This window comes from Antedon bifida, chromosome 1 (genome assembly GCF_963402885.1).
Source record: "Antedon bifida chromosome 1, ecAntBifi1.1, whole genome shotgun sequence".
Lineage (NCBI taxonomy): Eukaryota > Metazoa > Echinodermata > Crinoidea > Comatulida > Antedonidae > Antedon > Antedon bifida.
In genome coordinates this window covers 32611002-32637299 of record NC_136226.1, presented here as the reverse complement: position 1 = coordinate 32637299, position 26298 = coordinate 32611002, and the positions used below count along the sequence as shown (strand labels likewise).

Genomic DNA, 26298 nt, shown 5'->3' with positions numbered 1-26298 from the left:
CATTTCATTCCTATGTCATAAGATACAATGATATCTAAACAAAATGCCTACAGCACTTCCTCATCTTCCAATACAGTGAAATGTAACAACGCAAAATATAAAATGTAACGATGCAAAATATAAAATGATTACGTTAAATTAAAGGAATCAATATTTTTGTGAACTTAATCAGTATTATGAATCAAATATTGCAATACAATATAGAGGAAACCCAGTATAGTCACCTCTCCCAATAACGGACACCATTGGGCTGCCTAATATGTCTGGTTTTCCAGAAAGTCTGGTATTTGGAATGTGTTTCTAATGGTAAAAATGAATTTGTTGACATTTTGGACCTTAAGAAAAGTCTGTTTTTTTTTTGAGTTTCCAGTTTTCAGAGAGTCCAGTATTGGGAGAGTTGACTGTACTATATTTCATCCCAATAATGAAACTATAGCACTAAACAAAAGCCAAACCAATAAATGTGCATAGTACTAAACAAAAGCCAAACCAATAAATGTGCATAGCACTAAACAAAAGCCAAACCAATAAATGTGCATAGCACTAAACAAAAGCCAAACCAATAAATGTGCATAGTACTAACCTCCTGAGGTTTCATCAATGAAGTTAGGATCAAGTCCTTTGTCAAGCAACTTTTTCACTTTTTCAGGGGAGTTACTTTTTACATATTCCATCATATTTTTCTGATATGATCGCCCATTATATTTCTTAATCTGACTGCCGTCTAGGTTCAATTGTTTGTAAACACGCCTCTTGTATTTAAACTGAAATGAAAAAATAGTTAAAGTATTGTTAATACAGGTAGATTCAGATGCACTAGGTAATAACACTGATCATCAATATATATATTTTAAAATTTGAAGTTCCATGTTTGATCATTGTGTTTATAGTATAGCATGATATAAACGTAGATCTTGAGTACACCAGCAGTGAAGTCAACTGATATTAAGTATCAGTCTGTCTTCAGAAGAAGATGGCTACAAGAACAGTTAACAGTAACAATTTATGTTTTAATAAACTGGGGTAAATTTAAAAACAGTGCTTCAGCTGCTGGTTAAGATTGCAGTCCATATAAGTATTATGAAATAGCAAGACAAATATTCAATATTTGCTGTAGCTACTAATATAAAAATAGTCATGTTTGATCTTGTTTGCTTTGAACTCGAGGAACAAACTGACATCCATTGACCCAGCAGCTGGGGACAGAAATCAAAATAACATTTATTGTATGCAGAGAGCCCTCTAATAATCTAGAGTTGTTAAGCTCTGTCTACACTATCAAATTAGTTTGACAAAAAAAAGTGTGGCCAAATATAGTAGTAATATGCCCAAATATGGTAGTGATATGCCCAAATATGGTAGTGATATGACAGTAGGTCCATACATACACAAATTTTTTTGTCACATAAAGTTTGATAAGTGTAGACAGAGCTTTATAGATATATTGAGGTTGTTAAGGACATAAAATACATCTACCACAGTTTAACTTCATACAAATTAAATTTGAACTACTGTATCTTTACAGAATTTAATAGTGAACAATTTTGGAAATATGTTATTAATAATCAAAATAAATAACATTACAGTATTAATATTCAATAAATGTTTAATATTATAATACTATATGTAATAGAGCACATTAATAAACATAGCCTGTAGGGTTTTCACACTAGCGTGTTGTCATTAGTAAAATGCCGATGGAACAGCAACATTCCACACTGTGTAATTACTAGTTTATTACTATTTAATTGAGATTGATTCTATTCTCCAGAGAACCACACACAAATTATATAATAGTAAAATATCAGGAAGAGTAAAAAGTGTCATTTAAGCTCTGTTTACACTATCAAACTATTTTGGGAAAAAAAGTGTGATTTACCCAAATATGGTGATGATATGCTTAAATATGGTAGTGATATGATGTCATCATGTCCATATATGGGCACATCACATTTCACATAAAGTTTGATAGTGTAGACAGAGCTTTATATTAACAAACATCTGAGTTTGTATACAGTATTTATGAACAGTTTTTGTCTCCTGCTTGTCTGTTCTTTTAGAGCTGTATATGGTAATCTATTTTATTCATAAGAATGAATTGTTTAGGGACGTGTGTGGACATATACTACAGTTTAACCTGCGATATCAAATTACGAATAATGCATTATGAATTTCTAATCTAAATCTGTAATTTCACTGTGATTTATTACCCCTTACTTATGTTCCAGTCAATGCATCATTTGGGACTGTGGGAAAATATCAATGTTGATTTAGACATGTGTAAATTTTAATTTACTTGGTATTTGTGGATCTTCAAATTCAATGGTGAATTTAAAAAAGGGAATTTCACTTTCTTACTTTCAGATAAAGAAGTTGATGATGATAGTGATACTGTATAATGTATGAATGGAGATGAAGATAACTAAACAAAAGTGATGATAATGTTGATTTAACTTTACTGACACCATTAAATGTTGATATCAAGATAATATGATGATGAAAATATGAATATAAGATTCTGTTTAATCAGCACATGTAATACCTCCAGATAGCCAACAGGTCCATTCATTGGATAATCTTTCAGCAACCTCTCTTCATCTAAGAATTTTCCAGCTCTGCCGTTAAATGGTGGTATATAAAATCCATAATTTGATGTGTCTTTTAAATCCTAGATTATAAATAAAAGAGATGTTATTCTTTCTGTCTTCAGAACTTTATATGAAAATGAATATTTTTTATCAGAAAACAATAAAACAGAATTTAAAAGATATTCTTGTACTTATGTCATAAAAAGTTACTAATAGAGGGCAGGAGAAAGGTGAGGGCGAGAGTGAGGGTGGGGAGAGGGGAGGTGGAAAAAATGCATGGATGCCAACATACAGTGGGAAAGATTAAAAAAATTTACCTGAGTTATACTTGCAATAACTTGTTGCTTCGCATGCCATACTGATTGCATCGGTTTGAAACATAAACATTTCTGAGAGGAGAAAAAAAGTAAAATGAAAAATTAGAGGGATTACTCAGTTTTGGTGATAACTAACATCCATTTTATTTCTATTTATGTTGCAGTTCTATGCTAAATATTTATTGCAAAATATACTTTTTGAACGTTTTATGCAACACTATTAATACCATAAGTTCTACTGTTCTACTACTGTATAGATTTTATATTTAGTATATTTATCATGATTAAACTATAACTGTGAATCGATTTTTGCTTCAAGAAAACTACAAATTTCAACTAATGATGCACTTTTGAAAATGAACATCAAAGTCGACGCTTTGAAATGTCAGACGATTTATAAACAGTCGCAAATGAAGGTTATAATATCAGCTGAAATAAACAATATTTGACATTTAGATTTTTATAAGGTCATACAACGCTGGGGAATTTTGCCAATCATTGTAAGTAGGCGTGCAAAGTATGAGTGGACCAGATCATACAATCAGATACAAATATATCTCAATTCACAGTATAGGACGCTACTGCACTTTCGCACCTTAAACTGGGCATAAGACTTCACGGTCACCATTACCGTCACGCAGCGGGTGAATGTTTTTAAATTGGGTAAAGTCGAGAGATTGTGGTGCGGAAGTGCAGTAGCACCCAGAGTACAGTCTACTCTAGTCCGGTATACATGGTATAAAATTATAATGTCTTACTACTAAAAAATTAGTACCAGATCTACTGAAACATTAAATATTTGGTTTTGGTGGCTAGTACTGAACCTTTCCACAACTTGACCATTGGTCAAGTTGTAGCAAAGTCCAAGTATGTTAATGGTCATACAGTGATTAAAAGGGAGTTTACGTATACACACCCATCTGCCTACTACTGAGCACATATTGACACAGTGATGAGTCAGGTTTGATACAATTAAGTCATAAAACAAAATGTGGAATTCTATTCTTCTTAAAGTTACAACATGAAATCTTGGCATACCAACTGATTATGAAAAAAACTATTTTATTAAAGTACTGAACCGGTACCTATATCAACTCCTTTAGGAGCATGGTATGGAGGGTGGTTGGACACCCAGTTGGTACTAAAAACAAAAAACGACTACAAGGGCGTCGGTTGAGGAGAACCAATGATGGCCTTCCAGCTTTAAAAAAAAACGCCAGCCCGGAGAGGAGATAGGCACCACTGGGAGATACGCCTGTGTATCGTTGTGTCATGATGAGTATTACTAGCTACTGTATCTCATCTGCTACACCCTACGATCCTCTAGGTCATGGGACAACTAGAAATAGAACTGTAATTGACAATTTTGTAAAATCTAATTATACCAAAACATTCAGCAATCTGTTTACAGTATTTATTCAATCAGATTATTAACGAGAAGAACAAATGCGTTGAAGTCCAAGGATTTCTTCACATAAAGACTCTTTTTAATGTTCTAATTAAATAAACTCAAAAATAACATTGAAAGCCATGTTAATCTGATTGTATTTTTCCTATTACATAAATTTTAAAAACAATTTAATTGAATTTGTATAGTTTTGATATGAACAGCTTGAGGGTCTGTAAAATATATCCTATTGTACAGTAGCCTCCAAGCAGAAATACAAATTTGCATAATAATGTAAACCATATTTCATTGCCAAACTTCCTCCTTGTATTCTCATAATTATATCGATCTAAAAATCTGTGTCACATTCAAGTTTAAGGCTAATTAAATGAAAACTTTCAGATTCTCTGAAATTATTAAATACCCTACGTTTTTTTTATGTGTGAAATGTGAAGGTACTACTGTGATAGTACCTGTATTTACCATGGTTTTCCATGACATTCTACAGCTTGTTACAACCATAAATGCCAGCTAATGTCCATTACATTACAACCTGAACTAAAGACTATTATTAAACACTCTACGGTTGTTTTATGTGTAAAATGTGAAGGTACTATCATGGTTTTACATTACGATCTAGAAAGAAGAGTTAAAGGACAACTTTACCGAGAACCATAGAGCTTAGAAGATTTAACCTGAACACAACAACAACATAAAGAAGGGGGAACACGATTTGTGTATCCAATCATTTGTGTCATGGGTTTAAGCTTTATAATTTAAGTTCTAGAACTCACTAACTATTCTTATGTACAACTAAGCTTTATTAATATTAAAGTTTAGTTGAAATATTCCAATTTTACCTGTATATCTTCATCCGGTAATCGTATTCGAATTGGAATCGTTTCAACCGAATCAGAGCCAGCTGAGCCCACAGAGAGCGTATCCTCTGAGGAGCTATAATTTCCGTTTTGTTGGTGAACAACTGGTTCTGGAATTGCATTGTAATATTGAAGATGGCGTTGATGTTGCGGTGTTGCGCTGTATGACGCCGCCGCAGACTCCATCTTTTTCCCTTCTATTTGGGATGCTGGTTTCTTATCAACCTACAAGATTCCAAATAAATAATATATTATAGCTTTTTTTAAACATGTTTATTTATTTATAGTTCTTTTGAGATAAAAATCTGAAAAAAATATTACTGTAAATATTCACATTAATTTATGTTTAAAGTATACCAGCATATTTAAATCAACTTAATTATGCATGCCACTCTCACTAAAAATGATGAAAATATTATATGACACAATTCATCAACATTGCCTACATGTGAGAGAGGTGTGGTTCTAATCCCTGTGACCCACTAGACAGAGTGAATCACCCACTTTGACATATGTATATTGTAAACACACATTGTGTGGTTTCCTGTAATAGCCTCATGGGGAAGACAGACATATGGTATTATGCAAACTCTTCTTCAATGTAACTTTTATCATGAATGTTAAGAAGATCCCTTTGACGATAGAAAATTTATGACAAGCTTTCGCAAATAAAAATGGAGAAATTTGTATAATATTTTGACGGGCAAAGAATAAGAGTAGTAATGAATAAGGGTGAAACAAAATATGAATCTCAATATAAAAATATTAAATAATATGATTAAATAATAATATGTTTGATCCACACAGTAGTTCATGAAAGTTGGACGTTTTAACTATATACAAAAATTTACCGTTTTCAGAAAGACTTTTCAAACTCAAAAAAAAAAAAAAATTAATCTAAATTGACGCCTAGATGAAAACAATGAAATAAATGCCATGTATAAACAACATTTTAAAAGTTTTCAGAAAGAAGTAAGAGTACTTAAACTTTTTTTTTTTAATTTACTAACTAAATTGACGCCTAGAAGATTGGAAAACAATTAAATAAATGCCAAGTATGTCATTTAAAAACAATGGTAACAGTCATATGAATTAGTTTTCATGATACAGCGTGTGCTATAGTGTTCTTGACTCAAATCAACGTACGAATACAAAGAAGTATACTGTACGATGTGACACTTTGTAATTGTTTTTTATTTATCTGTTTTTGTATATCTCAGAGCAAACATAATTCCTATGTATATTTTATATGCAAATGACAATAAATGGAATTAATTTTTCCACTGATGAATGAAGAACAGTACTTTCCTAGGCACTACAGTTTTAATAATTTTCAAACATTTTTCTTAAATTTTTCCTCATGTGCCTCATGTGGTGGTTTTAACCACAATCACTAACAAACTAAAATTTGACTTCTTTGTAATAAATTCTAAATTTAAACACAAATTACGACTTCCATATGGATATAATTAACAAATAATCAACAAATTATTGTTAGAAATAATTTGTTCCAACAAATGTGAAATATGATGTTTCACACAAATTCCTGTAGTCAATTCCATAATTCTGTAGTCCTTCCACAAACATTGAAACTTACCATGGATTTAGACAGTTTAACCGAGTATTGTTTCTTCCTCATTTTGTATAGAAATCCAGACAAATTGTTAGACAGAAAATGTTAAAAACGACGTTTTAAAGTTCCTAGCAGACGACAGCACCTGTTGCTAATACAATAGCAGCAGTAGAAGTGAACATAGCAGTTCAGATACTGTGAGTAATCGCAAACAGAATTATCAACTCGTAAATCGGCAGCGTTATCTTTCCCTCTATAACTCTATAACGCCCTGCCAAAAGTACAACCATTTACGACTAGCAGTAAATTCCGATTGATATGATAAGATAATGGTCGCCTCAAATCAACTTCTCAAGTCTCAATGTAAACACTGTACTTCCCAACTTCCCTGTTATGTAAAAGCACGTAACATTGTACGCGGCATATCAGTTAATGATAACCTTTTGCAATACAGTTAGCAGTGCTTAATATCTATTCAACAACCATGAATAAATACATACTGTACCTTTCTACAAAAGGACAATAAACAAACAACCATAAACTTTAATGAGTTTCCTAATTATTTATATTAATAAGCATAAAGAAAGGTAATATAATATTGTATTAAAGATTATTGTCGTGGTTCGGGAATCCTTAATATTGATTTGCTAGGTTTAGACCATTAAGGTTTGGTTTGTGAAGCCATGTATCCCATGCAACAAAACAATACGCAAGATGAGGCTGCATTTACTCTGTATCATTTATTTCTCTAAACAGGAACAAACCCTGTATAAAACAACGTCATAATTATTATTTTTCCAGCAGTGTAATATAATTCAACAATAAAAACAATCACAAGCAAGCTTACTATAATATGGTCACTTCACTAATTATCAATTAGTATTACTGTATATAACATTAGTATTACTGTATATAACATTTAACGAACTTATACCTGGATCCAATACACCAATTTCATACTACTAATCACATCAACCTGGTAAGTTATCCAATTAACTTCAACATGGTATGTGATACAACTAACTTCAACATGTATGCTATCTAATAAGACAAAGCTGTATATCAAAGAGAAATTATAAACAGTGAATTCATTGTCGTTACAAATAATGAACGATAACAACTTAACTCGGTTATGCACATGGAGTAATACTGTAAAACATTATGGTTGTATAGAAAATAATTATCTACTCACAGTACTGGCGAGAATCCACACTTAAAAGAAATACAGTATATAACATGTCTTACTCAGACAACAACTAAAACAACTTCTGCAGAACCAACGCTCACGCAGCCTATTCGATATAATCATTCACCTGATATGCAAATACGCCCGCGAATACCAGTAGTGAACAATAGCAATGCAATGCAATATATTGCGCCACCAATAATGTAGGTATAAGAAACTTCGGAAGCTTTCCGATCCATTACATTATTAATAGATCAAGGTTTATGATCAATACATCATAATTCATTTCTCCGACATCCATTAAATAAGTTTTATTAATACATAAATCAATACTATAAGGCTATCATTAGTAGGACTCTCATACGCCAGCCCCTTATCCTAACATGGTTGGTTGTTACGACATGAATATTGTACTTTTATTGGTGGTATCATATTACATTGTTTTGAACTATGATTTGACATCATCAAACCGTGGAGCTATATAATATCTCTAATTTGCCGATGGACTGAAATACAAATTAAATATATATTAATAAGCAGATATTAATAAATAAATCATGCTTATTAAAACAACCTTTTTTTCAGTAGCAACAAGTAGGCTTTCTTTAATCAATTTTGGCCAAACGTTCATTTGAAATAATGACTTTTGGATAGACAAGTAACCAGGTGAAAACAATAGCGTCTTTAAATAATTTGGGAAGGGTATTGGGAAGGGAAAAGAGTCATACTGTACTATATATGTTTAAATGCGGTTTTAAATATTTTGTGTAAAGATTCCACTTCTACTAGATGAAAAGTATTGAAATACAATCGCTACATGTTAAGGAAGTATGTAATAACAACTTGTGTTGATCTAAAAACTTTAAAAGTTCAAAAGACATAATATCTAGAGGTTATTGTACATTAAAATGCCCGCATAGGCTAAACCAAAATGAAATACTACGTCAGTGAGTGATTGTGAAATATTGTGGACTTTCAACTGTGACAATAGTATAAATTCCTGACTAGATTAAATACTGATACAATTATTATAACATTTGATTATCATGGACAACTATCCCGAAATTGAACTTTATTGGGTTGTCCTAGAAAGTCCAGTTTTCTGGAAAATCTAGTGTGTTCATGTTTGTTTATCATGAATTCTGGTGTATTGAGGTACGAGAAGAAGCTCAGCTAAAGTTATTGAAAATTCTTAAAGATTACTTTAATGTACTGTATTCCTGTTTGAAATTATATAAGTCTTTATTCATTATAAGTATTTATTCATTATAAGTCTTTATTCATTATAAGTATTTATTCATTATAAGTATTTATTCATTATAAGTATTTATTCATTATAAGTATTTATTCATTATAAGTATTTATTCATTATAAGTATTTATTCATTATAAGTATTTATTCATTATAAGTATTTATTCATTATAAGTATTTATTCATTATAAGTATTTATTCATTATAAGTATTTATTCATTATAAGTATTTATTCATTATAAGTATTTATTCATTATAAGTATTTATTCATTATAAGTATTTATTCATTATAAGTATTTATTCATTATAAGTATTTATTCATTATAAGTATTTATTCATTATAAGTCTTTATTCATTATAAGTATTTATTCATTATAAGTATTTATTCATTATAAGTATTTATTTTTTTATAAGTATTTATTCATTATAAGTATTTATTCATTATAAGTATTTATTCATTATAAGTATTTATTCATTATAAGTATTTATTCATTATAAGTATTTATTCATTATAAGTATTTATTCATTATAAGTATTTATTCATTATAAGTATTTATTCATTCAAGTATTTATTTATTCAAATGTATGGTTTCTTGATGAGTTATTAAATACCATTCATGATTCATATAAAGCACATGTCAAATATCTACTGTATGATTAAAAAACTATGCTATGCATTTATCTTGAGGTAGGATAGATGCAGTATTCACTCGTACCAACCTTGAGAATAGAGGGGTTCAGTTACTGTATGCATACGTCAAGATAAGAATCAAATGCAAAGTGATATATACAATTGTGAATAATTCATTCACCAATCTTGAAGATTTTACAATTTGAAAGGAAATACCTTGAGTTAGAATCAGTCACTGCAAACAAACATTTTGCATGAACAAAATGGAGCACTCTTCAAAAATTGTAAAAAAGATATTATAAGTTAATATTAACTTCTGAATTGTCAAATTACTTTTCTAAATATAGCACAGTTCAAAAATTGTAAAAAAAATGTATTTTTTCTTACTGAAATTTAAACATTTTTTTGTTAAATACACATAATTATTGTTCGAATATACTTTTCTATATTTTATTAGAAGGAATTCATTTTAAAATACATAAACTACAGTACTACACCAAGTACTAAAAATCAATTCTCTCAAAGTAAAAAAATAAATGCATCAAATACGAGAAACGCAGATTAGTGTTAATTACAATCATAATTGGTTTCAACAAAAACAAGCATAAAACCATGCCATGCGGAAATCTAACCTGCTCACAATCTTAAAAAATAAATTCTTAATTTCACCTACTTACATCTCAGAGATTTTCTAGTATTATTTCCAAAATGCTGTAGCGAGTTTATTATTCCTTTGCAATCACAGATGTAGATTCAAATGCAACAAGACATCAGCTGCAGTTGTAATGAATCACTATCAATCGTAAATTAATGTATGCCTCGTCTTCTTCACATGTTCTGTGATGTTTGTTTTGTTCTAAAGCACCTAGTTAAATCAATCATTTTACAACCTCCAAATACTTGACATTGGGTCAATACAATTAATATTCATATTTTATGTTAATTGAAATTAGCATAACTGATAGCAGTGTAGTGTGTTAATTGTTGACTGCATGGCTGGGTATAGTCAGGAGGCGTTGCTTATTACATGCTTGATTCGTCATGACTCAGTATGGTATTGTCGTCATATGAACCGAATTAAACCGATGCCCACAAAACAAAACCAGTCTTTGTGAATAATTTGGAGCACACAGTTTGTGGTAAATTCATTGTATGGTTAAATGAAAATAAAATTTACATAGATCAGTACGTAAACCAGACAATTTGTGTCTCTATTTATTTAATCTCTTTTATTTTCCTGCAGGTTTATATTTAATGTATTAATAATCAGATATATTAGTTCACAAAGCAATCAATAGTTAATGAGAAAACATAAAATATTTGACACTTGTCAAAAAATATTGATAACCGGGATTATTTTGATAACTTTGAGGTATGGGTAATTACACTCCAGGACCTAAACAAAATATGTATCACACTGTAGATTTGTATATCACTTGAGAAAATCTGATTCCTGTACAACATACATTGTCCATTCAGAGCCTTTGATCGCAATATTTATATTATAGTACTGTATTAAGTATAGTATGAATCCAGAAGTATTTGGGAATCCTGTTTTTTTAAGTTGAGGGTGTGAAGGAGATTTAAGCCAAAAAAGACTGACATGGGTAATTTACTTTCAACCTTAATCATCAATACATAGATTTGGTAACAATTATTTTAATTCCAGGATCCAAAAATGCCAACAGACTTTGTTTAAGTTGCCTAGACAAACAAATCTAATTGAATGATCCTAGTTTGATACAAGTTTTGAATAAAACATTCTATACTTATAGGTTTACTATGAGATTTATAATTTGATTAAACTTGCAAAATGTGTAGAAAACTCAATAAAATCAGCACTGATATTAATATCTAACCATACGGTTACTATGCAAATATAGATCATCATTGAAAGAATATTTAATATCAACAAATAGATAATTAGTTCCAATAAGCCATTTTAAAAATAAAACAACATACTGTCGTCTAATTTTGCATGTATTTTCACCCCAGTATCATGTATGGTGTATTTGTTAACCTAATTTTAAATTACTGACATGTATGTACAGTATGTCTAATGCTTTATTACACTTAAGGTACAGTACAGTACTTACAAAAAACTATATACAGTTGTATCCTAAAATTCCATGTAAAAAGTTTATGTGGCCTGTAAAACTCAAACTTCCATAAAAACTAGTCCACTTTTATGTTGTTTATATCAAGGTACAAACATTCAAAACTGGTGTCATTAAACTATAATTTTTAACTTAACTCCTATTTTCTTTCTAAATGGAATTCCAACTTTATGGTAACTGATCCAGTTTTTCCCAATTCCGGTATTTAAATACAATTGTACTACCTAAACCACAGTGTCATGTATTGTCTAGATCCTTTTAATTCCGGTTAAAGTTATTCAAACACAAGTTTGGTCAATTCTGACGTGCGACTACCAACAAAAGGTGCATGCTTTACAGAACAAAGGTTGCATTTTAAAGGTTACAGTCACTCTTACATATTTTGACTGGATACAATAAACAAGGTTTTCAAAATATAAGCAAAAATTACAACACAATGTATTCAACTATTTTATAGTTCCACTATGTGGAAATGAAAGTTATGTGACTTTTTAATTAAATCTTACTTTTAGAACAGAAGAGAAAGTAGCTATGGAAAATCTTTTTTAGATGTGAATTTATTCAACAATAATATGTATAATTCTAACGTTCGACGATAAATTTTTTAATTGTTTTAACAGTATTTTACAGGGCCTATGGTATTTTTTGCAATCTGAATTTTTAACAGAAATTTAACAGTATTTTAACATAGGCCTATAAATAGTACTTTAACATTGCTTTGTTGTTTTATTGTCTTAATCATGCCAATCAAAACAAATTTCCATTTTAAAGTGGACCAATAGCATTTCTTAAATCTTGAAATTACTTTTAAAAATAGTTTCTAAAAATTGTAAAGGTAAATTAAACTATACCCTATAATCCCACTGTATATTATCTTCCATTAGAATAGAATAAAAAGTATTTTTCAGATAATAATATTCCTTTGATGGCTTTAATAATCTATATAGATCATATACCGACAAAAGTACTTTGTTGTACTGTAGAAAAATATTAAAATTCATCTTGAAAAGGGAGTACAGTGCTCTTACAAAATACATCATTTCTTGAATAAAAAATTGTACATGTCTATTTATATTTCCATTGAATTAGAATACTTGTACAGTAGTATAAAAAAGACACAACACGCCATATTATAATGAATATTCTTTATAGCTGAATTACAAATATTAGCATAATGATATCAATAAAGGAATTCTTCAATCGTCTGTTAATATATGTAAATTAAGATTAAAGTTATCTTATTAAAAAATTCATTATAAAAAATTCAGTATGTATTCAGTTATGTATTATAATTTAAACTAGTTTAACATATCAGTACAACATGAGATCATTAATCAGTTTAATGGATTTTAAATTCAATTTATTTCAAAATTTGATGCCATTCATTTTGATTTAAAAATACAAAGCTACGGGCGTATTAAAGGAGAAATGAAAAGCGCACTAACGGCAGCTTGAACATCAACTTGCCTAAGTAAGTGCTTACTACAGGACCTGGAATTTTTAGCCTGGATAAATTTTAAAAACCACCGGACTTTAATAAGAAGGGTAGTGAACCATGAACTATAAAATAAAAAAGCACTGTATTCTCAATATTATAGTCTTCACTTCACAATTGGAACATACCGGAAAAGGTTTGGCCAAGTCACTCACTCCAAAGAATAAAATACCTTCACAAATCCATGCCTACAATTATACATAGCAACTGTATACCTACACGATGAGAAACATGCAAGAGAATAAAGTAACCTTAGAGGATATTGATTGATCATTAGAGTAGATTTGATCTAATAATTAAATGTTTTCTACTATTCTCTACTATTGATAACATCATTAATCTTAATAATCAATTTATATAATCCTTATTCTTATCTACAGTAATTAATTAAATTAATTATTAACCTCACCATCTATGGACATTATTAATTATTAACAATCTAATTCTATTCTAATTTACATTATTATAATTGGATGAAAACAAACCTCAGTTGTATTATGTTTTGATTTTAAGATCGGTAGTTAGTAGGCCTAGAGGTGTAACTGTCAATCACCTATGGTCATTATGGAATAACTTTAACAGTTGATTGATACTTGGATGATTATAATGATTAATGATCAAATCAAAAGATACAAATTGACATTCCATAACTGACCTGGGACATATTGAGGAGCAGACAATTTGCAATATAAAGTTCTATCTACACTAACAAATATGGTAGTGATATACCCAAATATGGTAGTGCTATGACATCATCATATATGGACACATCACATTTTTTGTCACATAAAGTTTGATAGTGTAGAAAGAGCTTTAGAAGAGAATAGGTAGAAAACGACCAGAGGAAGAGAAAGACCAAAGGAGTAATATTGTCAGTGACAAGAATATTGATGCGTGCAAATAGACTTACCATATTTCATATCAATGGTAATATCTCTTTGCAATGTCAATGTCTGTATTGAAGGACAAATTCTCCCAATGTTATCAGATAATACATAACACAAGAATGTTTCACAAAGCCCATTTGTGTGTTGTACCACAAGCTTTACAGTACAGAAAATCAACAAAGGAGTGACTACTGACATCTCGAACCTATGACCTGAAGGTTACGATCCTAAATAACTCCAACACATCCCTAACTACCTTCGAGTAAGTGTTTGATCTTCAAATAATGAACGACGCAATTTCAAAACACTCGAATGCAAAAAGATTTTATTCTTTTTCAATAATGAGCTATATTAGTACTTATAATATATAGACACAAATACTAGGAAAGACTGGCAGATGCCAATATAATAATAACATCATAAACATTGAAGAATTTAATATTGCACATAATATTTACATTGAGTTGTATAATTATAGTTGAAATTAAAACTGGAACAATTTCAACATCTGTTCAAAATATAATAAATTGAAGTACAAATAACATAAACAATATTTTTACTTATTAACAGATTGATACACACACTCATTAATTAGCTATTTCAGATATTATTTTAAAAAATGCAAACAGTAGTCGCTCGTTTGGATATTCTTCTATCGAAGAGGCCTCTAAACATACAGACGTCTGCAATCATATGACATATGAAATACACTACTACTAGACCTTCTTTCCAGTTTGCCTCACTAGAAATTGACATGTATTTTTGAATTTCGTTCGGTTTTAATTCATAATTATTATAATAATTTAAATAGAGCTGTCACTGTCAGTGTCATTTTGAATTAGATAATGCTAACTAATTACAATATATTATACAGTACTGTATATAAGTGTTGATTTCAGTGGGATATTCATAACACAAATATGAAAACTTTCATGTGATAACCACAGAAGTGACAGATATATTGTTACAAAACATTTCAACAAAACCTACCTTAATCTGTAGAATCAAATCTTAATGCAGTAATCCTAGGTTGATAATTTTGATACAAAACAAACAACATCATTAAAAACTTGAAACCACCTTAGAAGTCTATCAGACCGGATTTAACAAGCATGACAAATTAAGGAACATCTTAATTTAGACTGTAACTTAAAACCTCACCTCACATTACTTATTCCGTTTCACACTCCACTCAACAATTATAGTAGTTTGCATATTATCCGGTAACATATTCCAGAATAAGGAAGTTAATATACTGTATAGACACACGTAAGTAAAGACTAAGAGGCCTATAGTAGCACCTGGTCTACCGGTAGGATAAACTCACAAAGCATGAGATATGGAATGTTTGATATTTGGCCTTGGGGAGGAAACCGACGACAAGAAATGTCATCTTAACACATTACTTACTCTACCGAGTGCTGACCGATAGAAAGCGTCTCGGTGTCGTCAGATACAATAATTGGGTTACAGTATCAAACACAAGTCATAAGATGATATTGACCTTTAACGTTTGGTATAATTAGCTTTAAATTAATGAGAAGAAAACAAACAAAGGTGATATAACCTGAAAACCTCTAGCAGGAATTTCTAGACACTCTCTTGGCACCAGGGCTTCAAGAGTAAAAATAGCAAGCAGGGCCAAATTTCGCAAATTGTAATGCAAACGATAAGACATCAAATTAAGCCCCCTATTTCAAAATCCTGGATTCGCCACTGGCAAGTAAATATCTAACCTTTCTTTGATGAAATATTATTATTGTTATACAGTATATATAACTACAGTGGACAAACGTTTTAGGTTAGTTAAAACCAGAAAAAGGATTTCTTTTATTTTGTATGGGAAATTCTTACCTATTCAGGAAAACTAAAACTAAGAGAATATGCCATTGTCATTTGTTGCAGGTAAACTAGCATGTTTAGGTTTGTAAAATTAGAACAAACTTGTTGTATTGGTTTCTTAAAAACTGTCATCTGAGAGATGGCACTAGAAATTATCCTCTATTGGTTCACTAGAACGGTTCAAAGTAAACTCAACATAGGTATATCAGCATATCACTAACGGTTCAAAGTAAACTCAACATAGGTATATCAGCATATCACTAAAACATACAAGTAACGTAATTTCAAAGTATTTTTAGCTACCATATCAATGTAATTAAATGCTTGTAAATTAAACCCAACTGTTTACCTTCTCACCAGGTATGTATTATACTTTAGCATAATAGAATTCTTTGGCTAACCCATAGCCAGCCTCAACTCAATTACAGTTACGAGTCAATTAGACTACTGTATGTATTGGAGAAAACAAATTATATGAAATCTGAATGAATAAAATATTCCTAATTTTGAAAGCTAGTTTCACGGACTGTTGATAACATGGACCTATAAATGTGTAGGTCTATGGTTATACAACACAGTAGCAAGTGAGTGGCCAAGTGTTTGAGACAGTGGAACCGTAATACCTAGCCATAACATTGGCAAAGGTTCAAGGCTCACTCACTCCATGGTTCTGGTGGTAGAACAAGCCTTCTCGGATAAGGACTATAAACCGTAGGTCCAGTGTACACTCCTAGCTCATGTGCACTTTAAAGAACCCAGTACATCTGTCGAGAGAAGTAGAGGGTTACCCCGGTGTACTACTGTAGTTCACACAGCCACTGTCACACAAACACACTTATCATCATGAGGGCCCCTTTGATTGTCAGCATACGCTGTTTAGAGTCACCCTCTATAAATAAGGTTAAATAAAATAAATGAAATGGTTCTAATCCAACAGGATATTGTACAGTATTCTTAATACTGATGGTCATTAATCATAAATAAATAACCCACCTTTTGTAAATCGTCAATTGAATTATTCGTCAATTGAACTTTTATACGATTGTTTGAATGAACGGTTTTATCCTTTTCACATTCGTCTGTTGTTGATTCACCGATTTCATCTATAAACATACACGCTTCAATCTGGCCATTTTGAAGAAAGTCCATAAACTTTGCTACAAGTTCTAAATCCAAAGAAGTCAAGTTGATTCTCCCAGTAATTGTTAAATCCAAATATCCGCCTACTTTATTATTATTGTTGTCATCAGAACTCTGTAGGGAAAGCTTTGGAACTGATGATGGTGCACTCGATTGATTAATATCCTGCTTAGAGAGAGTCTCTAAAATATCGTCGGGAATATCCGAGACACCTTGATCTGATCCGTTAGAGATACTATTATTAGATAGAGCAAACTCGATAACTGTGTCGGAACTTGAATCGCTGGCATCGCTATCATAACCATTAAGTGATTTATTCATTCTACTTATCAAGTTAAGTTTACCTTGCAGTTCTACATCCAAAACTCAAATGCTAAAATAGTAATTTTATCTTGATTGTTTGCAATTTAAAACTCTGGACATTTTCTTCCAAATCCAACTAAAAATCAATCAGTCTGTACTTAACTGGATTGAGTAACGGATGTACAGCATTTAAGTAGTGGGAAGTGTTTAAGAATATTCTTAAGCTTCAAACTTAAAGAACTGTTCCACAACAGTGAATAATACAGTCTACCATAGTCTGATAATACACTGTTTTTGTTATATAATACAAAGGATGTGTTACAACTATAGAAGATCTTGAACACTGCTGCTTACAACATGAAAAAGTGAACTTGCTGAAAACATTGAAGAATCGCACATTTTCAAAGTAATTAATCAAAACACAGTTCTTCTTACAACTGGCCTCATACTAGTTTACACATTTGAAAAAACTGTTCTCGTCTAGAATCAAAATCGTTAAGGATGAAAAATATCAATCGGTAAACTTTGTAAACCTTTGAAAATCAATAGTTACTCTTGACCGTGGTGTTTTAACTATGGAACACAAAAATCAATACTTCTTCCTGAACTGCCTTTACATGCATGTTTATTTAGTCTACCAAAGTTTGTGGTTTGTTTAAATGGACAAAATTTTATAGGAGTCAAGAACGTGTTAGCACCAAAATTACAGAATAGGTGAAAATCAAAGGAACTTAACAAAGACAAAGTTAGACTTAGCCAATCATAGCTCACTTTATAAAGAACCACAATCCATTGTTTGTTTCTCTTTACAAAGAATCTGTTACATATTATAAAAGATGTTTTAAAGTATAATAGTAGCACAATCAGTTGTGTTTTTGTTTTGTACAAATGCTTTGTAATTCCTACTTGAACTTCAAGTTTTAAGGAACTTAACACAATTAATTTGTTTAGGGCAGTCACAGTTATTTACCTAATTTCCGGTGTAAATGTATAATTCTTATGAACAAGCAAATAACAAGAATTGTCAGTAACTTTACTCTTGCCACAGGTTAATGCAAATTAATATAAAAGGATACTTTAGCTTTAGCTGCAATAGGGCATAGATTAGAGCACTGTTCTTAGAATCAGTAAAAATACTTCCAATAATTTCCCCTGCTGAGTATCCATGGCAACACAGTACATGAGGAAGGGGTCAGACTAGGTGACACAGGTTATAAACACAGTTGTCAAAAGAAAGTCTGCTATTGTCATCAGCACATTATTCATCAGTTTATGATGGCTTTAGCGATTGTTTTAATGTTCTCCCAAGTGCTATTGTAGCGTGATGAATGTTCCGAGATGATGGTAGACCTCTAAACAAGTAGGTGTGTGATGCACCACGTTGCTTGTATCACATAAACACTTGTTTTAATGCAAAACATCAAAATAACCAGAAATTTAAAACATCAAACAGTATTTAGTAAATAGAGAGAGACTTTCTAAAATATCGTCTGGAATATCCAAGCCACCTTGATCTGATTCGTTAAAGATACTATTATTAGCAAACTCGATAACTCTAGTCCTAGAAATTGTCTCCTTGTTAGATAAGTTTAACAGCAATTATACCGCTAATAACATTTTTAACAGAAACTTCATGAGAGTCAAGACAAACATTGCGCTGGAACTCTGATTTTAACTGTCACTTCACATTCAGCACTGTATACAAAATGACTATTTAAGCAGCACTCCTTCAATGGTAATGTCAACAACTCTTCTATTCTTATGTTTGTTTTTGAGGACTTTTTGATAAACAATATTGATCTACATGAAGCGGTATACCGAGTAAAAGATGTTTACTCAACCGTAACAATAATCAAATCTATGGTACATTTACGAGAGTAAGGTTACGGAATGACATTATTTTAAAGTTCTCATTATACAAACATCATGATAAAATATCCAAACCGGCAGATACAATTTTATGACTGTGCATAAACAATTCTTTCAGCTGAGAAACTTGAGAAATGATCAGAATACGTTTTCCCAAACGGATCAACAAACCTCCACAACAACGTCAGTTAGTAATATCCGAGTTACAAATGTAAAATAAAAGAATCTTTAAATAATAGAAACATGCTGGCATAAATGCTGGTTATAAAAACATGTGAATTCCAGGGACAATGCAGAGATAAAAAAACACTAAATAATGAATGTTTTCCAACAAAACAACATTAGCTACCAACAGCACAGCAAACGAAATACAGGTAGAAAGATCTTAAAGGCAATTGGGCATGTGTTATTGGGCATTACTTAAGCATATTGAATCGTGGGTAATCAGTTTTAAACTCTGGCACCACTTTGCGCAACTATCTACTCAAAAGAGGCGATCAAGCGTGAAGAAATAAAGAGGTTTGAATAAGGGCATGTTGGAATGCTCATTTGCATATAAAAGGCCTACCCGAGCCCTGTGCTCACCTGAATAGATTCTTCTGCCATTAGAAGTTCATTAGGTTATAGCATGGGTTGTAGAGATAGAAAACAAAGAGTACCAGGGTACACGCAAATTATAGATGCATACTGCATGAAATTTATTTACTTACGCCTCCGTTATGTTTATACCAGGATTTGTATGCAATTAGAGAATCAGAATCTAATATAAACTAAACAATGTTACAAGTATTTAAAATATTATTTCAAATTGGAAGTTTATTTAATAAAACTGACTAGAATTTTAATGAGTATATTCAGTATAAGATCAGGGGAGGATTAAGCATAAACAGGCCATGTTATTTTACAACTGTAGACTTATGCCGACTGATAGAAGAAGCCAATTAGTAACTTGTTAATGAAGTCATGAACAGAGGCCTACGCATCACAAAAGAAGCATTTGTGTTCAAGGCTCAACCACATTCTTCATCTCCTTAGTTTAAAATGTTCATATACTCAGTTAAAATAGATTGTGAGCAGTTCCTATTGTCAGTACTGTCCAATACTCTATTCATGATTTGTAAAAGGGATTCACTCTATCTGTATATTGATCCTGTCCGTAAAATCAATGAAGCAAGTCCATCCCACTCAAAGTATAATAATAACCCCTCTTCCGGTAAAATTTAGTGTCAAACTTTTAGCCTAATTTTATCAGGGCCGTAGCCAGCATGAGGCAGACGAGGCACTCGCCTTGTCTGATATTTTCAGTTAACACCACACACCCCTAATCCCCCAGCACAGCTCATCATATTTTATATAAATAATGATATTTAAAGCATCTTTGCATCTTCTGTTTTAAACCTCTCGCTATGGCCTTGTTACTATTCTATTTTTTTGGGAAGAAAGGGCCAACTCATAAATCATACACAGTAGTGAACATTTACAATATGTATTAGAATTGTATCATTACAAAAGCAAAATCAATATCATCAAAGGATAACATTATTTCTGTAAGGAAGTGCTTAGATTATTGTTTTGAAAATGAAACAGATAACTGCCCTCTGTTGGTTATGTGTCTTGCCTCTGCATTGTATGTACTAAATATTATAACCTCCAATAAATTGTTTCAATTTTAAAATTGTCCTTGCGAAGCTAGCAAAACAGTTAATCATAATCTTATATTAAACAATTATTATGAAAGATCAAGGGCATCATGGTATCATACAACTAAACTGAGCATTTCTAAAATTAAAATTTGGAGTAATTTGAGAATTACAACCAGAGATCTCGGAGCCAGTCCTTTTAAAAAAACATCTCTTCTCTCTTGATCATGCTACTTAAAATGAATTTTAATTAAAGACAATTTCAGGATCCCTTCATTTGAGACTTCTTATTGCAGTGTTTGGACAATCATGATTCAGTAGGTCTTTGGTTTTGTAAAACGTATGTCTGCTTGAATTCAACATTTTCTTCTCACTAGATGTTAATATCCATCATCTACAGTAATCTGTTACTACTGTAGTACTGTATATTACACATATTTCAGTTACATAATTTAATTTCTCTAAAAATACACATAATATATCTACAATTTCAGTTCAATTTGAACTATATTTTATTTTCTGTAATTTGCATATTGATTCACATAAAAAAAACACAATTAATCATGACAATAATAAGCGTACTTACAGGTGAAACGGTCCAATAGGAAACGATAAGTTCCAACCTCATTCATTGCTAATCAATACTAAGCTAAATATGCAGGGACTTTGTAAATATTTGACCAGGTTCACTCATTGCATAACTACATATTCAGGGAAAGTGTGCATTGTATACTGTACATACATACAGTGCTTGTTGTTATATAATTAAACAGAAAATGCTTTAAATTAACTACTTACGTTTTAAGAATTCTCAACTCAGTGATGGTTAAGTAACATTATATCATTCTTCATTTATTCTGAAAAACACAAAGCAAAAATAATCATAATCATTCCATTATTTTAAATGTGTGCAACAATAAAAATCTGATAGAAGTGCTCAATGAATTTTCTCTTTTCGTAATTGTCTCCTCTCTTTGGAGAGAGAGGGCAATTTTGTCGTTTTATCCAAGTAAGCAAGCTTGAAATAGACTGAACATGGTCATAGTTGGACAGATCAGAAGTAAAGCCTATGTCTTTCAGTAGTATATTAGTTTTTATAATATTTTATCAACAGATTGAATACAACATACTGTACAATATTTCCAATACTGTATAAGATTTCAGTAAAAATATTTCTTTTTTATTTCTGAGATTTTGAATTATATAGTGTTAAACATGTGTTTAAGAAACGAAATCTTTGAGAAATTTGTCACACAGACTACAATATATCATTATTGTATATTGGAGCATATTGATAACTCATACTGAAAACATACTGTATGTGATAAATCTTACAGAAAACCTGTGATATCATGTGACATCATGATAGATTAATATATGAGTGTGTCTGATAACATTACTTATTAAATCTGTATGTAACTAGAATGAATGTAAAGATACAGTAAGTGAATGTGTCTGATAACATTACTTATTGAATGAATAAAATACATGTTAATATACAATGTTACTACAGTATACTTAATAATAATGAAAGCCAGTTTTATAGTCTGTACCAACAATTTTGTTTATTTAAAGATATAGGCCTATTTTCCCCCTAAAACATTTTTTTTTTCAAATTTTGAATATGCCATTTTTAATGTCACATAATAGTTATTCACTTTGACCAAAAACTGGATTGAAAAAACCTGAAAAAATGTAAGAATGTAAAGGAGAAAATACTTTGTATGTCAGACAATGGTTTTTAGTTATAAATTAAACGTTTGTTTTCTCTTTTAATAAGTGAAATAATTTTTTTTTTACATTGATGAATAACTTTATGCAAAATGACCTATTTAAAGTCTGATTTTATTAGTATTCATTTTTCATGTTTTTGGGGGACAATACATCTTTGATGTTTTATTTTGAAATTTAAAAAAAATAATGATCATGAATGTATAGTCTATTGTTTCTGTTATTCCAAAGTTATTTATTTTGTCTCCTTTGGGACCTCATGTTTTAGCTGGTTACCATGGTGATTACCCCCCTGGTAGAGAAAGAGAATCCCAAATGGGTCATATTTTAACTCCATGGGTTCCTTATTAGGGTGTTAATGCTGTGTGTACATGTATTTCTGTAGGCCTCAACAGAGTAGGCTTACTGTAGTGTAAATTTTCCTTCTGAACTACCATGTAGGCCTACTGTAGGTACTTATTTCTCTATGCTTAAGTATCCAATAATAATTTATCTCTATTCAAATACAAATACATTTATTCATCAAATCACAAATAAAATAATAGCATGTACAATGAAGCAAGGAAATGGGGACTCAGGAAACCAGGAGGTTTGTGTGGTAGAGACACAAGATTACTTTAACATTAACAAAGTAATTTAAAAAGATAATGAGGGGAGAAGACAAAAAAAAGACAAGTTAATTATTTACAATTTAGTGGAAGATCCAGGATTTTGAGGCTCGTAAGCACACCTTTTAAAGATGAGAACATTTTCCAAATTATTATACACCTCTGGACGACAGCGGTCAAGTGTAAATGATGCAACCCTTCATACGCATTAATGCTTTGACAGACAAGATAACTAAACGCTCAAAAGAACACAAACATTGAATCGTAGTTTATGAATGATTGGTGTGCGTTTGACTGGAATCAATTGGGTTTTATCAAATTACTAGGTGTGACATTTTCTAGTAGAAGAGCTTCTCGATATTTGAATATACAGTATTTACTTTTTATATTTTTATACATCTTTGTACTATGCTTATGTATGCATGTTTATGAATGTGTATGATGAATGGAAATAAATACAAAAAGAAGATCTGAGATTCCCCATTTCTTTTTTTTCCTCTTTGTACTACAGTACACTATGTTTAATGTATGTTTTATGAATGTGTATGATGAATGGAAATAAAGAAAGAAATAATAATAATAATACATTTTAATTTCAATAGTGAGAGTGATATGTTTTAATGTAAATTTTTTTTTTTAAACAATTGTTAAAATGATTAGTGAATGATAAATGGAAACTAAAAATGTTCCAAAACCAGAGACAAGAAAACCTCAGTCTAGCTGTCTGAAAATTCACTTATGAATAAAAGAAAAAACATTTTAGCTGTGTATAAAAAACTGTATACAGTTGGGTTTGAAAAGGATATGCAATATTTAACTGCCAAGATCAAACTATTAATATTTAGTGATGTAATCAATTAATTGCAGCACTGTAAAGGAAGTTAATTTGAAAACTAATTAATGTTGTTTTGTTTTCTCAGTCATCCCTTTAATGCAATTCTTTTATTTACTTCCCGACAAAAAAAACATCACACTTTTTTTTGTCACATAAAGTTTGAGTGTAGACAGAGCTTTAAACAAAAATTAATAAAAAATACAGGTATATCAATCTGATACCTATAAGGTTTTTGGATTTTTTGGATTTGCAGTAGGCCTATTTTTATACATGAAAAATCATATTTATCAATCAAGAAGTATATCAATCAAGAACAAATCATGGCATTAGGTTAATATGGCGCCATAATATTAACAAATAGATAAAAGTGGGTACAGCAAGAAAAACTAGAAAAAATTACTTGTTCCTGACAGTAAAAACATTAAAAAAAACCTGCATTGTTGCAAAATGGTATTGTTAATTGCAATTTATTACTAGTAGAACTCCGGAAAATACTTCAGGTGTAATGGCACAATAAGCAGCCAATAACACCGGTATCGTCCAATCAGGTGTCGTTTATTGCCTAGCATGTATTGTGTAATACTGTCAAGAGCTTCCTGTATAACATGTTACATCCTGAATAAGCATTTTAGAATTATAATATTAACAATAGGGTTATTAAATGACACAATGTTTATAACATTGTAAAGTTCCTCTATCGATGGGGAGAATGTAGTGGAGCTGTAGCTTGGTGATTAACATGCTTCCTTCCAATCCCAAGGTCCGGGGTTCAATCCTGACCTACAGTAGTGCCGGGGTTCAATCCTGACCTAGTGCCAGGGTTGTAACTCACAACTCTTTCAACTCCACTCCCTAAGCCTTAAATGAGACTTAGTTTATAAGCATGATCAATTATTAAATAGTTTATCCATCCTGTAATTGGCGAGTTACTCGATGTTGGATGCATGTATAACATTTTTAAAAATATATAAAATGCTCTATCTTAATGACAGTAACAAAGTAATTCTACTGTATCGATTCCTACAGTACAGCAGTGCAGTACCTAATAAATGAATGATTCATGAATATTGTTATTCATTATGAAAGGTGACATCTACAATCGATTTTTAAATGTCTGTTTCAATGTTGCCAGAGCTTTTTGCTTTATTTTTTATTTAAAGCCCCCTTCCCTACGTTTTTTAGATCTAATTTAAGATCACAAACTATATTTAATGTAAAAATAATACTGTATGGTCCTATTGCGATAACTTTTTTCGTCTTTAAACGGTTAAAAATGTGAAAAATAAGTCGATTCTAATAATTATAGCGGCCCGCTATAAATCCCAAAATGCATTGCGCGCGGATTGATATTTTTGTTTTTCACCTGTAATTCGTCCACTTTTCGATCGATCGTGAGACCAAAACAAATGGAAGACTCCTAACTTTTCAGCGAAAATACCGGGTTTTCCCCAATTTGTATCAACGGAGTCTGGCAAAAATAGAAAGACAATTAATGCAGCAACTATACAACGTCAGGCTAGGTATATAGCTAGCGTACGATGTTCGTACGTTACCGATGTTTACCAGCTAGGCCTACAAAACTAAGCCTAGCTAGGCTAGGCCTAAGACCGTCCACGAGAGGTCGATCGCCGCGAGCTACTTAGGTAGTGCATTGTTTCTCACTTTTTATCATAATTTACCATAAAACGTACATCATTTAAGACAAGGAATGACATGGTTTAATGTTTTTAAAGTGATATATATGTATTATTTTCCAAAAAACGTCCAAAATTGCAGGGAAGGGGTCTTTAAATAGAAATGATGAATTCAGTTTCTCAGAAACTTGCCAATTAATATCTGTTTTAAATCTAATTTAATTTCAGACAATAAATTTCCATTTAAGACAGTTTAATGCAAATAAGTGTGTTTCATGAAACTGTCCAGTTGGCTCTGAATAATTCATAGCTTCTCAGTAAAAGAAATAAGGAAAATGAAATCCAGTAGTACTGTAGTATGTGATGTACAGGACACCAAAGTACAG

The 26298-nt window shown here is 31.0% G+C and overlaps 1 protein-coding gene across 10 annotated transcripts in view; it reads right to left on the bottom strand.

Moving 5' to 3' along the window:
- Positions 1-26298, bottom strand: part of LOC144851195 (SH3 and multiple ankyrin repeat domains protein 2-like) — a 57478-nt gene that overhangs the window by 28488 nt on the left and 2692 nt on the right. For 7 of the 10 annotated variants that reach the window (XR_013614169.1, XM_078708752.1, XM_078708754.1 and 4 more), the window contains exons 1-5: positions 17146-17889; positions 5153-5395; positions 2906-2977; positions 2543-2668; positions 584-764 (exon numbers count right to left, since the gene is read on the bottom strand). Coding sequence is in view for 9 of the 10 variants with exons in the window: in XM_078708752.1 (XP_078564878.1) it covers positions 584-764; positions 2543-2668; positions 2906-2977; positions 5153-5395; positions 17146-17613 (1090 nt within the window). In the remaining variant the exon portion in view is untranslated. Of the gene's footprint in view, positions 1-583; positions 765-2542; positions 2669-2905; positions 2978-5152; positions 5396-6767; positions 6825-10488; positions 10549-17145; positions 17890-21902; positions 21962-26298 lie in introns of those variants that run through there. The other 3 variants (XM_078708760.1, XM_078708761.1, XM_078708759.1) reach the window with 3 other exon arrangements.